This window comes from Talpa europaea (assembly GCF_964194135.1).
Source record: "Talpa europaea genome assembly, chromosome: 12".
NCBI lineage: Eukaryota > Metazoa > Chordata > Mammalia > Eulipotyphla > Talpidae > Talpa > Talpa europaea.
In genome coordinates this window covers 89,850,510-89,864,814 of record NC_140079.1, presented here as the reverse complement: position 1 = coordinate 89,864,814, position 14,305 = coordinate 89,850,510, and the positions used below count along the sequence as shown (strand labels likewise).

At 44.7% G+C, this 14,305-nt stretch overlaps 2 protein-coding genes across 2 annotated transcripts in view; both read right to left on the bottom strand.

Moving 5' to 3' along the window:
* Positions 1-6,345, bottom strand: part of COG7 (component of oligomeric golgi complex 7) — a gene marked incomplete at both ends in the record, with an annotated part of 47,353 nt that extends 41,008 nt beyond the window's left edge. The window contains 4 exons of the mRNA XM_084249149.1: positions 1,568-1,736; positions 3,973-4,089; positions 4,386-4,534; positions 6,177-6,345. Coding sequence (XP_084105275.1) covers positions 1,568-1,736; positions 3,973-4,089; positions 4,386-4,534; positions 6,177-6,345 — 604 coding nt within the window. The remainder of the gene's footprint in view (positions 1-1,567; positions 1,737-3,972; positions 4,090-4,385; positions 4,535-6,176) is intronic.
* A 7,161-nt stretch (positions 6,346-13,506) lies between these two features.
* The window catches only part of GGA2 (golgi associated, gamma adaptin ear containing, ARF binding protein 2), a gene marked incomplete at both ends in the record, with an annotated part of 28,283 nt that continues 27,484 nt past the window's right edge, over positions 13,507-14,305 (bottom strand). Inside the window, 2 exons of the mRNA XM_084251574.1 lie at positions 13,507-13,617; positions 14,134-14,244. Of these exons, the coding sequence (XP_084107700.1) occupies positions 13,507-13,617; positions 14,134-14,244 (222 nt within the window). The remainder of the gene's footprint in view (positions 13,618-14,133; positions 14,245-14,305) is intronic.

Below are 14,305 nucleotides of genomic sequence, written 5' to 3'. Positions count from 1 at the left end.
CAAAACCAAAATACAAGACCATTTATCTGTGCTGGAGCCAGGCAGATACCTTTACTGTAAACTTCAGAAAATGTCAGGTATTCAGTAATTTTGGCCCAAGGTGAGTGAGTACGGGCACAGCTCTGAACAGAGAGCTGGAAGAGGGAGGGAAAAAGAGAGAGTGAGGAGCAAAGGGAGGCCTGGGCCAGGCGTGGGGAAAGGTCTGTTTCTGGCTCAGCCCAGCAGTGGGCACCCCACCAAAAAAGAGGTACATCTGGGATTAAATCTGATTCAAAACTGAACAAAAGCTGTCAAAATGGCTGACCCTCCTCAAACCAAAACCCAGAGGGCATAATTCAAACCCGATGCCCACGTTAAGCAGCCAGCTCACCCAGAGGGAAAGGGAAAACTTCAACTTAAGGAGTTATCTCTTCCCCACCCCCAACTCCTACTTCTCCAACCCCACTTAACTAGACGTATACCCTGAAAACAAAAGTGAGGGCCTCCCTGATGGCGCAGGCAGTTGAGTGCAGCGCTGTGAAGCTGTCTGTAGCTTCTGCAGTGCCAGTTCGATCCTCACCAGCCGCAGAGCAACCCACATGTCGCAGCAGACCTTTCCTGTCTCGCCTACTGCTCCCCTCAGCAGTGTATTTCGTCAGTCTGCCTGCTCTGTTCCCCACTCTGTCTCTGGTGAATCCTCTCACCCTCCCACATATCTGGCCTGTGCCCCAGTTCTTGTATAAATGAATAAATCTTTAAAAAAAAAACCAACTAAACACACAAGTGAGTTTCATAAGTCTGTAGTTATAACAAATTTATATGATAAATATAAAAATATTTACCATTAAAATATATATATATATATATACCTGTATGAATAGCTGTGAAGGTCAGAAAACAGCTCCACTATTGTTTCTTCCTGCCTGACCAACAGTTGTGTGGAGGACAGGGGAGTAAGATAAAACTTATTTCTCAAAAAAATGGAAGAATAATAATGTATCATATATTGGTGCTTTGGTAGTAGGTATGGTATGATAACATACATCTGTATGTTATCTGAACCCTCACCCTTAAAACATATATAATGCTATAAATCAATGTTACCTCAATAAACATAATTTAAAAAAACATGAAGATGAATCAGGCAGAGACTCTGGTCCCAAGGCAAGTGTGGTCATAGGACTAGACTGAAAAAGGGCCAGGCTTCAAATTGGACTGTGATAAAAACCCTAAAGGGGCCTCCCTGGTGGCGCAAGGGGTTAAGCACCATACTATGAAGCAATCCGCAGCCTCTGCAGCACGAGTTCAATCCCTGGCCAGGCAGGGAGAAACTCACATGGCAAGGCAGACCTCTCCTGTCTCGCCCACTGCTCCCCTCAGCAGTGTATTTCAGTCAATCTATCTGTTCTGCACGACCATTTCAGCTTTTCCATATGCTTGAAATCTTCCACATAAAAAGCTGAAGTGGGGGGAAGGCAACCCCATAAGGTCACAGATTTACTTCCAATCTACATGATTTAATCAACATTAAGACATTCTCAAGCCTTGTGGAGGGGTGTCCACAGAGGCGAGAGGAGACCACACGCACCTACGGATTGAGCGGCAAATGCAGACACGATCTGGGGGCTGGCCAAGGCCTCCAACCTGTTCTTCAAAGCCTCCAAGTGCACACACTTCTCCGAGTAGTCTGGAGTATCCACAAGCATCATTAAGCTGTTCTGCATACCTGTTAGCTTGGCTGAAATCACACCCACATCCTATAAGAACAGAATAGAGGACATTCACTTCAAAAGACCCCTGCGGTTTCAACTAAAAATACATGAAAAGGCAATTCATAAAATAAGAAAACTACCCATAAACATATTATGTTCAATATTATTAGCATATAAATTAATGCAAGCTAAAATAAGGAAGTGCTACTTCCTAACAAATTGAGACAGCTTTTGAAAACTTACAATAACTATTGTTGGTGAGCGTACAAAGAGAGTAAGTCTGGCCTTTCTAGAAGGCATTACAGAAATACTCACTAAGAGCCTTAAAAATATTCACAACTTTGGTCCTGGTATTTCTTCTTCTCTTCTTCAGAAATTTGTTCTCAGGGGATAATCAGAAGGGCACGAAGATATTAATGAATCATAATTAATTAATGTGATTTTAGTGTTGTAATAATAAAAATCTGGAAGCAGCCTAGATCTTTTATTACAAAAAATATGTAAATTATGGGTCACTCAGATGGCAGCCACCAAAAATCACATTTTGAGAAGCATTGATTACACAGCAAAATACAACTTACAATTAAGTGAAATAAAAATGATAAAAGATAGATATTAAAATGTCTATAAATTACCTAAAATTTATGCACATACACAAAATACACAAGTACAAATATGTACAAACATACAGAAAAATGCCAAACGGACACAAAAATTCACTAAGGAAAAGAAACACCATCATTTTGTTGTCTGCCTTGTATTTCTCTGAATTTTCCAAATCTTCCCAAGACACACATAAATTATGTTTATAGTTAGAAAAATGCTATTTTTTATTTTTTTAATTAATTGATTAATTTATTATTTATTTATACAAGCACTGGGTACAGTCAGAAGTGCGGGAGGGTGAGAGAATTCACCAGAGCCAGGGCAGGGAGCAGAGCAGGCAGAAGGACCGAAGGACACTGCTGAGGGGAGCAGCGGGTGGCAGGAGGGGTCTGAGCACCATGTGGGACCCTCACCCAGTGGCTGGGGAGCAGCCGGGGATCGAACCAGCACTGCAGAGGCTGCGGGCAGCTTCGAAACCCAGCACTTAACTGCTGCACCACTGGGGAGGCCCAGAAAAATGGTATTTTTAAAAAAGAATTAGGAATCTAATAAATGGGGGCCTCCCTGGTGGTGCAAGAAAGAGCAACTGACCAAAAAAAAAAAAAAAAGAAAAGAAAGAGCAACTGGGGAGTGGCTCTGGACAGAGGTAGCAAATTCTACTTTTGAAGGGCTACAGCTGGATGCACTGGGTCTCGTGGGCAGGTAGTTCTGAGTATCAGGATGATGGGGAGGGGAAAAACAAGACAGATAACTTTTCACTAATTGACAGCAGAGGTCTCCCACAACTAAAATCAAAGGCCGTATCTAATCCAAGCTCTCTCATCCACACGTGCCAGGAATTCAATAAGATTTGCAACTCATATTATGAGGCCCAGATAAATTAACTCGTGAAGCCCCTGAGCACTCTGTGATGAACTAGGGGAGACCCCAGGGAGGACAACGCATGACTGTACTTAGGACACTGATACAGAGTCACAGCCTTTTGAGTGAAAAAACAAAGGGCAAGGCAGTGTTCATAAGCTGCTACCATTCTGGGGAAAAATGACAGGAAACATAAATATACGTGTGTGTGTGTGTGTGTGTGTGTGCGCGTTTTGAAGGGTAGGCATGAAAATGGCAAAGAGTTTGTATGTTGAAGGGAAATCGGGGGACTGGACTGGAGGTGTCAGCATTATGAGAAAGACATTTTTTGATTCCTGGTCACTAAATTTTTCCCATGTGCATTTATAATTAAAAAAAACGCTGAATGTTTTTAAAAACAGCAGAACAGAAGGTAAATAATTCATTTTGTTTTACAAATGAGTTTTTCTTAAATCATAATCTCACTTCATCCTTATAACCATGTATCAAAAGGAGTTTCCACACCTTGCAGCCCAAGAGGTGCTAACTTGCCAAGGTGCACGGGGTGTAAAGTCCCTCTGCCCACATTCTTGCTCTCATTCACTCATTTTCCACCTTTTTTATTGAGGGTTCTCCTGAACATTCCCTCTTTCTGGACTAAGAAGCTTTAGTCAAGCAGCTCGAGGGTAGAGCTGCTGGACACGAGGCCTGCAGGGTGGACTTCATGGCCGCTGTTCAGCAGCCCCTACGGCTTGAGGGAATGGCTATCTCGTGGCTATCTCGTGTGCTTCTCCACCCTCAAGTTCCTGCCAAAACATCCTAATAAGAAACCTACCTGAGTTTTAAATGTCTCCTCGATGTCAGCACTCAATGTGCTCCACTTATCTGCTTCCTGGAGCGATTCCGCAGCCAGCTGCATCCTGGACTTCACCTGGTCGATTTCAACCAACACCTACAAGAGAAAAGAGGGGTCAAGAACTAAGGAAGTGGTGTTTCCCTTTTCTCTACCTACAGCCCGTGACTTGAAACATAAGCAGCGTGGCACGCTATCTTCAGGGAGTCTCTGTACCCCTTCCCCAACCAATCACTCGGCTAAATCTGTTGGGTGAGTACTGAGACAAACGAGTGGAAGAACCACACCAAAAGGTAGTTTGCATCTTGGCAGAATTAATTCTGAGTCAAGCCTGGCCTCCCACTGAGCACGAACATCTTCCAAGCACAGGAATCAGCATTGAGGGCAGCGTTTACCTGCATCGATTGAGATGTGTCCTGTTCAAACTTTTTAATGTCCTCCTTGACAAGAATCATCTGTTCTTTCAGGAAAGATGCCTCCTGCTTAAGGGCTTCGACATCCCGGAGCACTTTGGGCATGTTCTGAAGGGCCTGGAGACTCGTCTCTGCAGCAGGATAAGTACAAAAGGTGAAAATCAGACCCATCCCCAGTGAACAACAGGAATAGATGTCACAACAGGAAGGAAATGTGCCCCCACAGACTGCCAAGCGCCCAGTTCTCCCAGCCTATGGAAAATGGGGGAGAAGGAGAGGTAATGACAGTGAGGGCAGGTGATTTAACAGGAAACAAGCCATCAGCCTGTTCCATCGTCAGCTGTTTCCCACCACTGAGTTAAATCATAGCTCCTTTGGAGGCAGGAGAATGAAATCAGACACTGAGAAATCAGAAACTGAGACAATAGCAGTTAAGCACCAGGTGCTTCACCTAAAGTATCATCACTTGATGTCCCTGGCAATCAGCAGTGGCCCCCTCCTACAGATAAGAAAACTACAGCTCAGGCCTGTCCCCAGCACTGCAGACCATTAGGCAATGCTGGATCCTTCCATTGTGACCTTCCCCACTACTGAGACAACTTTTAAAAAGTCCCACCAATGGGGCCTCCCCTGGTGGCGCAGCGGGTGAGCGCTGGGTTGTGAGGCTGCCCGCAGCCTCTGCAATGCCAGTTCGATCCCCGGCCACCAGCGAGGGTCCCACAGGAAAAAAAAAAAGAAAAAGAAAAAGAAAAGAAAAACAGTCCCACCAATTTCCAAATATTCCAAGGGTGAAGGTGGGGGCAACATTACCAGCCTTGGTGGAGGGCCACTTAGTGAATATATATGAAGCACTTAAACCAGCATCTGGCACATAGCAAGGACACAAATATTTGCTATTATGTTCCTAATGCCCTCCCCCTCTTGACCCTATGAAGTCTCCCCCAAAGCCTCACACTTCTCCCAGACAAGAGGTATGTGCACCCTTTTCCAGCTGTCACAGCTCCTGGGTCTATCCTCAGTGAAGCCACCCCTCACTATAATTTAACTGTCTCCCCATCTTCCCCACAAGACAGCAAGTTTCAGGTTTTCAGCCCTAGTGCCCATGCATAGTAGATGCTCAATAAGTAAAAGATGCAAAGCACAACAAAGACTCTGCAGTGAAATCGAGCATCCTGTTCCCCCCCACCCCCCCGCCTTCTCCTTAACACAACACACAGCTGTAAGACAAAATTCTATTTACCATTGCTTAAGCTTTTCAGCTTCTATTTGACCCCATGGAACCTAGTAGAGAGACTAGCTACAGAATATGCCAAATAAACAAGGTGAATGAAAATCAGGTAGAGGAGCTGATGAAATGGTTGCTGGAATTTTTATAATTAACTCTCCTTAAACGATGGTTCAAGTCTCTGTTTAGGTCAGCCCATCTTATCCTGCCGACTCGTGTCACTGCTGCACACCTTTAAATTTAAATAAGCTTCTGCCAAATGTAAGGACCAGTCAGTTATTTAATAATCTTAAAGGTTACTCTTTCAAGTTTGAAAGGGAAACCTGACAGCACTGTCAGAGGTGGAAAACCAAGATCCAAACAAGCAAGTGCTGCAGGCGGCGAGCAGCAGGCGAACCTTCCCCGAGGAGCGCCCACCGGGCCGGCGGGGGCTGGCGCAGCGCAGAGCCGGCACCTGCCGCCCCGTCCGCGCACCTCCCGGAAGCCCCGGGCCCAGGTGGGGCGGCCCTGCCAGGTGTGGGGGTCCCGCGGCGAGGCCCGCTGCTCACCCTCCACGGCGTGGTTCACTTCTTGGATGAACAGCTGCAACTTCATCACCAGGGTGGCCGCGTGGCTGTCCGCCTTCCCCGCCGCCGCCTCTTTGGGGCCGGCCCTGAAGGCTGCGTTGATCCAGTCCTTCACGTCGAAGTCTTCGGCCAGGAACTTGGAGAAGTCCATGGCCGCGCCGCCTCGGGCCTGTCCACCAGGCCTTCAGACCCAGCTCCGGGCGGCAACCGCGCAGCAGAAGCCTACGGCCTGGGAGGCGGCACCTCGGAATCCACGGCACTCGCAACTTGCCCCTCGGCGGCCCCTCCGCCAGCGCGTTCAGGTTGGAAATGACCCTCGTCGCGCGCCGTAGTTCTCCCGGAAGTAGGTGGCCGTTACCATAGTGACTGCCGGCGCGCCTGTGACCTCAGCGTACAAGCGCCGCCCCGGACGGAGAGCAGCTGTCAGGCGTGAGCCCCGTACTTCTGCAAACTTAGAAGCGCTTGTTGAGGACTAAATTAGAGCACCTAGTCCTCACAGTCCCGTGCGGACTACTTGTTGAGTTTAAAATGTTGAAACTTATGTTCTTTTCTGTGCCTATTGAGGTCGTCCTATTGTTTTTGTCTTCTATTCTCAAAGATGCGATGTATTACATACTGTTTTTGAATGGCATACCAATCTTGCGTTTCTGGGAAAAGTTCTACCTGGTCATGATATATGACTTTGTAATTTGATTTTCTTTGCAAATATTTTGTTGTGTCTCTCTCTGTAATATTGTCTTTGTATCAGCTTTCTCTGACTTTTATTTAAGGGTAAACAGTGGCCTCACAGGAAGAGTTGAAAAGTGAGCCTTCCCTACTTTGTGCTTTCAAAGATTTGGTACCTTTAAAAATTTTGAGGGAATTCAAGGTGAAGCCATCTGGGCCTGACCATTTCTTTGTGGGAAGATTTAAACTTATTAATTTGGGTTGATTTAAGATATTTTTAGAGGAAAAAAGAGGGGGACTTGATGAATTGGAACGAGAGGGGAAGAATTCTCGCATGGTAGATTCTTGAGGTAAGCAACTGTGGATGGAAGTGCCAAATATAAAGTTGAATATGCACCCCATTTCCTTTCTTGATTGCTTCATTTACTCTTCCCTACCTAGTAGATTAAAGTGGCATCTTAGGTTAGAAACTGCTCTTCTTTACTAATAATGGCTTTCAAACTATAACATCATGACAAAAATGCCAGTCCTACAGAGTTGGGGCAAGGGAGAAGCTGGGGGCAGCCTCAGGAAAGAACAGATTACAAATGTTCTTACCCAGACTTAATTAGCTTTTTGAGTATAAACACTTTCAGACTGTTATCTACCCTTTTTGATTCCCAGAGTGCTGAAATAGTCAAATCTGTCCAGGTAAATTTATAGCTGCTTTTTTGGAGAGGATTTGCCAGTCTCCTTACTGGACCATAGCCAAAAGTTCCACCCACTCTCTGAGACATGCCAAAAGCAAGTCAACCTTCCCTACATGGCCCTAATATAGGTGTGGTAAGAAGCAAAACCGTACCATCTGAAGACAATCTGACCTGTGCATGAAGAGCTCTTTTATGGACATGTAGGAATGGCTGTTGGAATAGAAGGAATGGTTACTAAAAGATTCAGCCCCAGTCTTGTTGCCTCTGGGGTTCCTGAATTTGGTTAATACATTTCCCTGCTACCCTATGTACAAGGAAGTGTGCCAGCCTATCATATCATAGTACAAAGTATAAAAGTCGCTATCAAAGATATAATATTGTCTGATAGGTGTGTCTGTCCTATGAGCAGAGCACACAAACATTGACAGGTTCTGAGGAAAATGCCCAATGACCAGAATCAAGTTGCTGTTTCATGTCAGGCAATTGGCATAAACCAGGTTTGCTAGAATTGGTGGCTTCCTTCTGTGTGGACAAGCCCTCTCCATTTCTACTAAACAGATTCCTATGCCAGGGAGGAGTCCAGATCAGGTAGAACACAGGACCCATCCATCCATATGAAAACAAAGTACCAGATCTCTCACACATTTAACTTACAGCTTAAAATTTGCTCTCTCTTACCCTTCTATTTTAATCCTCATAACTGCTGGAGTTAAAAGCCAGTACAATTTCTATTTTCAAAAAAAAAAAAAAAAAACACTGCATTTCAGATGAGGCTATACTGTGAAGAAACTTGAATACTAGTGAAATTAGTTTTAATTAATCCAAAAAGGTAGAAATTATCAAGAGTTTATGGTTAGAGTAGTAGTAGGGTCAGAGTCTACGGATAGGGAAGTGTGAGGATCAAAACTTTAGCAAGTAGAGCCTCTCTGGTGGCGCAGGGAGTCTCAGTGCCATAAAGTCTCAGAGCTATAAAGTTATCAACAGTCACTGAGGCCTGAGTTTGATCCCCAGCCAGGGAGCTGACCCAAATGGCACAGCAGACCTCTCCTGTCTCACCCACCCTCTCCTGTCTACTGAAATACACTCAGCACTGTATTTCAGTAGACCCGCCTGTTCTGCTCCCTACTGTCTCTGGTGAATCTTCTCATTGCCTGCACCCCAGTTCTTGTATGCATAAATATTTTTTTTTTAATTTAGCAAGTGTCTCTATCGGAAGTTTAGGGAGGGAAATGGGAAGGACTAGGGGAATGTCAGAAAGTCACAGAAATTGTGTGTGTGGCAGAGGCTGCCCATTATCCCCTGACTTTGGGTCTCCCTCATGGGTCTACAGCCTCGCAGCACGATGGCATTTCCCAGTGTCTTTTCAAGTTAGGTGTGTTCATGTGTCCAAGCCCTGACATTCAGGATGTGAGCAGAACTTTCGTGTGCTCTTGAAAGGGTGGGGTATACTCTACTCCTCCCCTTTTCTACTGGCTGGATATGGATCTGGCAGCTAGAATTTTAACTGCCACCCTGAACCACTAGTGTTCTCAGAAAGGGATGTTTTCATGTTGGAGCAACAAGACTGAAGGCACCTAGTATTAAGATCAATTCCAGCCCTAGTTTCACTACCTCTGGGGTTCCTGAATTTGAATTATGGATTGTATCTCCCCCTTCAGAAAAAAAAAGATAAAGTTCTCAGAATGTGATCTTATTTGGCAACAGTGTCATTGCAGATGTAACCAGTTAGGGTGAGGTCACACTGAAGTAGGGTGAGCCCTGAATCCAATATGATTAGTGGCCTTCTAAAGGTCGTCTTATTGTGTGAAGATACACAGGGAGAATTCCACAAGACCAAAGCAGAGTTTGGATTTATGCAGCTGCAAACCAAAGAATGCCAAGGATGCTGGCAAATCATAAGAATTCTAGAGATTTCAGAAGAGGCATGACCCTGATTTCAGACTTGTAGCCTTCAGACCTGCCAGGCAATAAACTTAATTACTCACCTTTTGGTACTTTGTTACAGCAGTCCCAGGAAGCTAGTAGAGAAGTGTGTAACTTTTGTTTAAGCTATGGTTACTTTGGGTTTTTTTCATTTCTTGCAACTGATTCTAATTTTATCCAACTAGAGGAAGTGGTAAGATTTTATCAAAAGTATCAAGTATTTTAGCTGCCTCTCAGTTAGGTTAATGCTATCCTTAACACATCTTTGGTTTCATGAGAAATGTGAAATGAACAAAGTGACAAAATAGGTGTCACGACTGTCAAAGCGGTAAATAAAAATAGGAGGAATCTCAGGTGAGGTGACATGTAGAGAAATAACAGCACCTACATTTATATCTATTGGGTCTGGTATTTTGTCCACTTGTTATGTCCTCAACAAAATCTATTAAGTACACTTTTAACAATTAATGTAAAAACTGAGCCTCAGAGATTTTAAGTAACTCCTCCAAAATGTCAGATGGCAAAACACTGGAAATTGAATGTAGGTGCCCCCAGAGCCTGTATTTGTTCCTCTGCACCATGCAAGCTCCCAGAAACAAGGCAGGAGGAAGATTGCTAGGGAAGACTCAAACATCAGGCCAGCAGGAAAGAAGACCCAAGGAGGGAAGAGGCTGAGCAGGATTTTAGCCTGGAGCACTTGCCAACATATAACTGAATTCTACAGGCTGACTCAGGCTAGGGGAGAGATCAGGCCATACATGCAGTTCATACTGCTAATGGCGGTAATCGCCAGGCTTGCTTCATGATCACATAGAGAAAAGCCACTTGCAGAGCAGCTTATTTGCTCCAACATGCCTAGGACCTCTCCAAGGTCACATAAGGGATAGAATATTGTCTCCTCGGAAAGTATCTGGGCAGGTGGGAAGAATTTCCACTTTTTATAATTTTGAAAAGCATTGAGCAGTTTTCTCAGCTTAGAAATTTTAGAAAATGCAGTATATAAAGAAAACTCATCTGCAATTCTGACACAAGGACTTCCGTCACATAAGCATACTAATTTCTACTAATGTCAGAAATGGAAGTGGGATATTACTAATTCTACAGGGGAAAAATAGGGTTATGAAAGCAAAATATGAACAATTATATGCCAACAAACTAGATAACCTAGATGAAATGAACAGATTCCTAGACAGAAACACACAACACACTAAGAATATAATATGAACTATTAGTAACCCCACCACCCATAACATCATCTGCATAACCAGAAGGATAGATAAGAGCAAATTGGAATTTTCCACACTACACTGCTTTTCAATTAACAACATAATTTGAACATCTACTGGTTAGCATTTACTAGCAGAAATGCACTCTGCAACATGGTAGCACTAACCAAATGTGGATGCTTACATTTTAATTTAAATTAGAGGTAAGTAAAGTTTTTAAAAAGCAGAACCTCCAGAAACAGCCTGAAATAGAGACCTGATGTCAGCAAGGAGAGGGAAGCTGGAGAAAGGCCTAGGACCCATGTAGTGGTTGATTACCTAGATGTGATTAGAAAACTCCTAAGGACTAAACCCAGAGGACCACCCCAGTTAAGGGATGGTGAGAGCAGCAGTCACAGAAGTAGGCCAAGAAATGGGGTAAGCAAGATCCTGGAAGAGTTAAGGATTAAATACTGAAATGCCAAATCTCCACCAGATCTATTACCGATTTGTCACTACTCTATGAAGACAAGGACTTTCTGTCACTGCTATACCCGCAGTACCTACAATTGTGCCTGGCTCTTGGTAGCTGGTGAACAACTACTTGAATGAATAGATAGGGGTTGGGTCTTAAGTGATCACTAAACTTAATAATTAGCATAACAAACTAAGGTCACATACACACCTGCCTATCCTGTCCAACTTGACTAAAGCAGACCACCACTGGGAGTCTGTCTCCCAGAATAAAGAATGTTTAGGCACACACGTGAGTTCATTTTTGAAGATGGGATAAAAGTCACCTGTCTTTTACATGCCAGTCTCATTCACACATTTGGATGAAAGTCTTCACAGGTGGACACTGCCATCGCAATGAGTACCTCTTGACTATGAACAGCTACAGAGCCTATAAAAGCTACATAGAACATTTGAATGTAAAACTTATTGTTGATTAAAATCTTAGGTGGGGGGCCTCCCCTGGTGGCGCAGGCGGTTGAGTGTCGCACTGGGAAGTGCCTGTAGCCTCTGCAGCATGGGTTCATTCTCGGCCGCCAGCGAGGGTCCCACATGGTACAACAGACCTCTCCTGTGGTGCCCGCTGCTCCCCTCAGCAGTGTATTTCGTCAGTCTGCCTGTTCTGTTCCCCACTCTGTCTCTGGTGAATCCTCTCACCCTCCCACACATCTGGCCTGTACCCCAGTTCTTGTATAAATAAATAAATCTTAAAAAAAAAATTAGGTAAGTTATGCCACAAGAAGAAATCACCCCATAATTTGTTTCGTAAGTATTCACATTTGCTTAAAAATTAGCATTCCTTGATGATCTTTTACAGCTCCACCCCCACCAATTTGTGTTAGAGGACATCCAACTACATGCAGAAGTCGAAAGATTAGACTGTAAAGTACCAGATCTTGTTACAACGAGCCTCAAACAGAGCCTTAGAGTTTCTGAGGTAGAATCCCGTCCAGTGAGGTGAGCTGCTCAGATTTTAATCCATTAGGCCACATCAGCAGACTCAGCTTTCTTCTCTCACCAATCAGGCCAAGCAGGACTTTAAAGCATGCACAAAGCACCCAGTACTGAGTAGGAACTAAGTACTAGTTGATCATAAACCTGAATTCTTTTCTTCAAACCACAAAAGTAACAAATATCCACCTCTTTTCCATCTTCATTCAGATCCTCAGAGCTTCTCTTCACTGAAGCAGTTCTTAGGGTGCCACATCCCCCATGAAGTCTTCCTTACTTCAACAAATGAGTTCCCCTGAGGTCTACCAGCTCCAAATGCAATGGAGTATGTATCTCCCACTCATGCAAAACTCCACAAAGTGTATTTGCTACACGGGTGTTTATTCAATGACTTTCTGTTTTCGGTCACCACACAAATCATTGCTAAGCTCTCTTCATATCCATCAGCATCACAGTTCTCTATCTCAGATTGTGAAGTCAACAGGCAAGAGTGAACCTGTTAGCTATGATTTATCAATACAAAGACTGACATGGTGTCACAATCAAAAAGCTGAGCAAATGCTTGTGGAGAAAGATGAGGATGGAAATGAGGGTCCTGAGTAAGGGCCCAGACAGGCTACCAAACCCATGGAACCTGAGGCCTGAGTAACCCCTGGGATCTGCTTTCCCTCTGCCCTGGTGGGCCCAGCTGTGGGTGACTGATTCTAAGGCACAGTGGTGAAGGACATGACTGGCCCACCCAGTGTGGTCCTTTGCTCTAGCGGCAGCAACTTGCCTGGAAAACAGTGCAACAGGCATTCCATTTAGATCTTACCGAACACATGCAAGCAGCAGACTAATGGAAATGGAGACAAGGTCTTTCTTGGAAGAGAGTGTCCCAAAATATACTCTCTGCCCCAAGACCAACCAGGTCCCTTTTAAGGTCCCTGAGAAAAGCATCCTGGGAGCAAACCAAGACTTTCAAAGGCTGACAAGGCACAGAGTGGATGAATGAGAAGATAACAATACATGGGTAGGGGAAAAAAACACTTTGGCTTATAAAACCTCTCACCTGAGGCAGGGACATCACTGTCCACCAACATGCAGAAACAGCTATGATTATAGCAGATGGTTATCAAAAATGTTTAGCATTTCCCACACTGCCCACATCCCAACCCTGCTCTATCCTCCCCCCTTACCCAACATACATACATATACACACACACATACTATCTGCAGAGTAAGTATGAGGTTGGCATCCAAAGCCTGAAGTCAGGATAAAACTTGGCACCCTGCATTGAATCGCCATTGATAAGTCCTGTCTAGACAGCGAAACATCTGCCTAAGCTTGAAAGGCAGAGTCTGCAGAGTCTGTCTTGTGAAGAGTTAGGCCGCACCCAAGACTGCCAGGTCTGGAAAGTCTTTCACTTCTCCTACTTCACTGAAAGGCTGTCCACCCTGATTGAATGTCAGCTTATACCGTAACCGGATGGGCTCCTGGAAGAAGACAAAGATGTTAAATTAGTGGGGAATAACAAATAGACCAGACCAGAATAAAAGTCTTAACCCACCCAATTGTCACCAAGGAAAAGTATGTGCATGTTAACTCCACCCACAGGAGGGCTTCAAACAGCTGTATCCAGGAACACCCTGGATGCTTTGAATCCAAAGCACAAGGGAGCCAGGGATACATCCTGGTGCCCTCCCACACTCAGGCAGTGCTGAGATGGATCAGGACTCAGAGCCAGCTAAGAAACACAGGCCTCACTCTTTCAGAGGCACATGGTATTAGGGAGAGTTCTTGTCACTGCCTTGGTTCCCAGCTATGACAATATACAAATCTTGTTTCAATAAACCCCAAAGGAAAACAGACTCTAGCAAGGGACAATCCACCACCAGTCCCCACCAAACCAGAAACGTCAGAGCAAAATCTCAATATACTTCTCTCTACCTCTCAAGTGGCCCCACGGCCCCATGGCCCCTCTCTCCCCTATCCAAGATACCAGAACATACCTTGTGTGGATTGTCAAGGAGCAGCATCTGGGAGATCACAGCTGGAGGCATCAAAGGGTTGAATGCAGGGAGCTTGGAGCTGGACGCTGGCTGCAGTTTCACTCTCATCGACTATGGGGGGACAAAGTCAACATGTAACTCATTCCTAATACACTAGAGAGGAGCAGGAGCG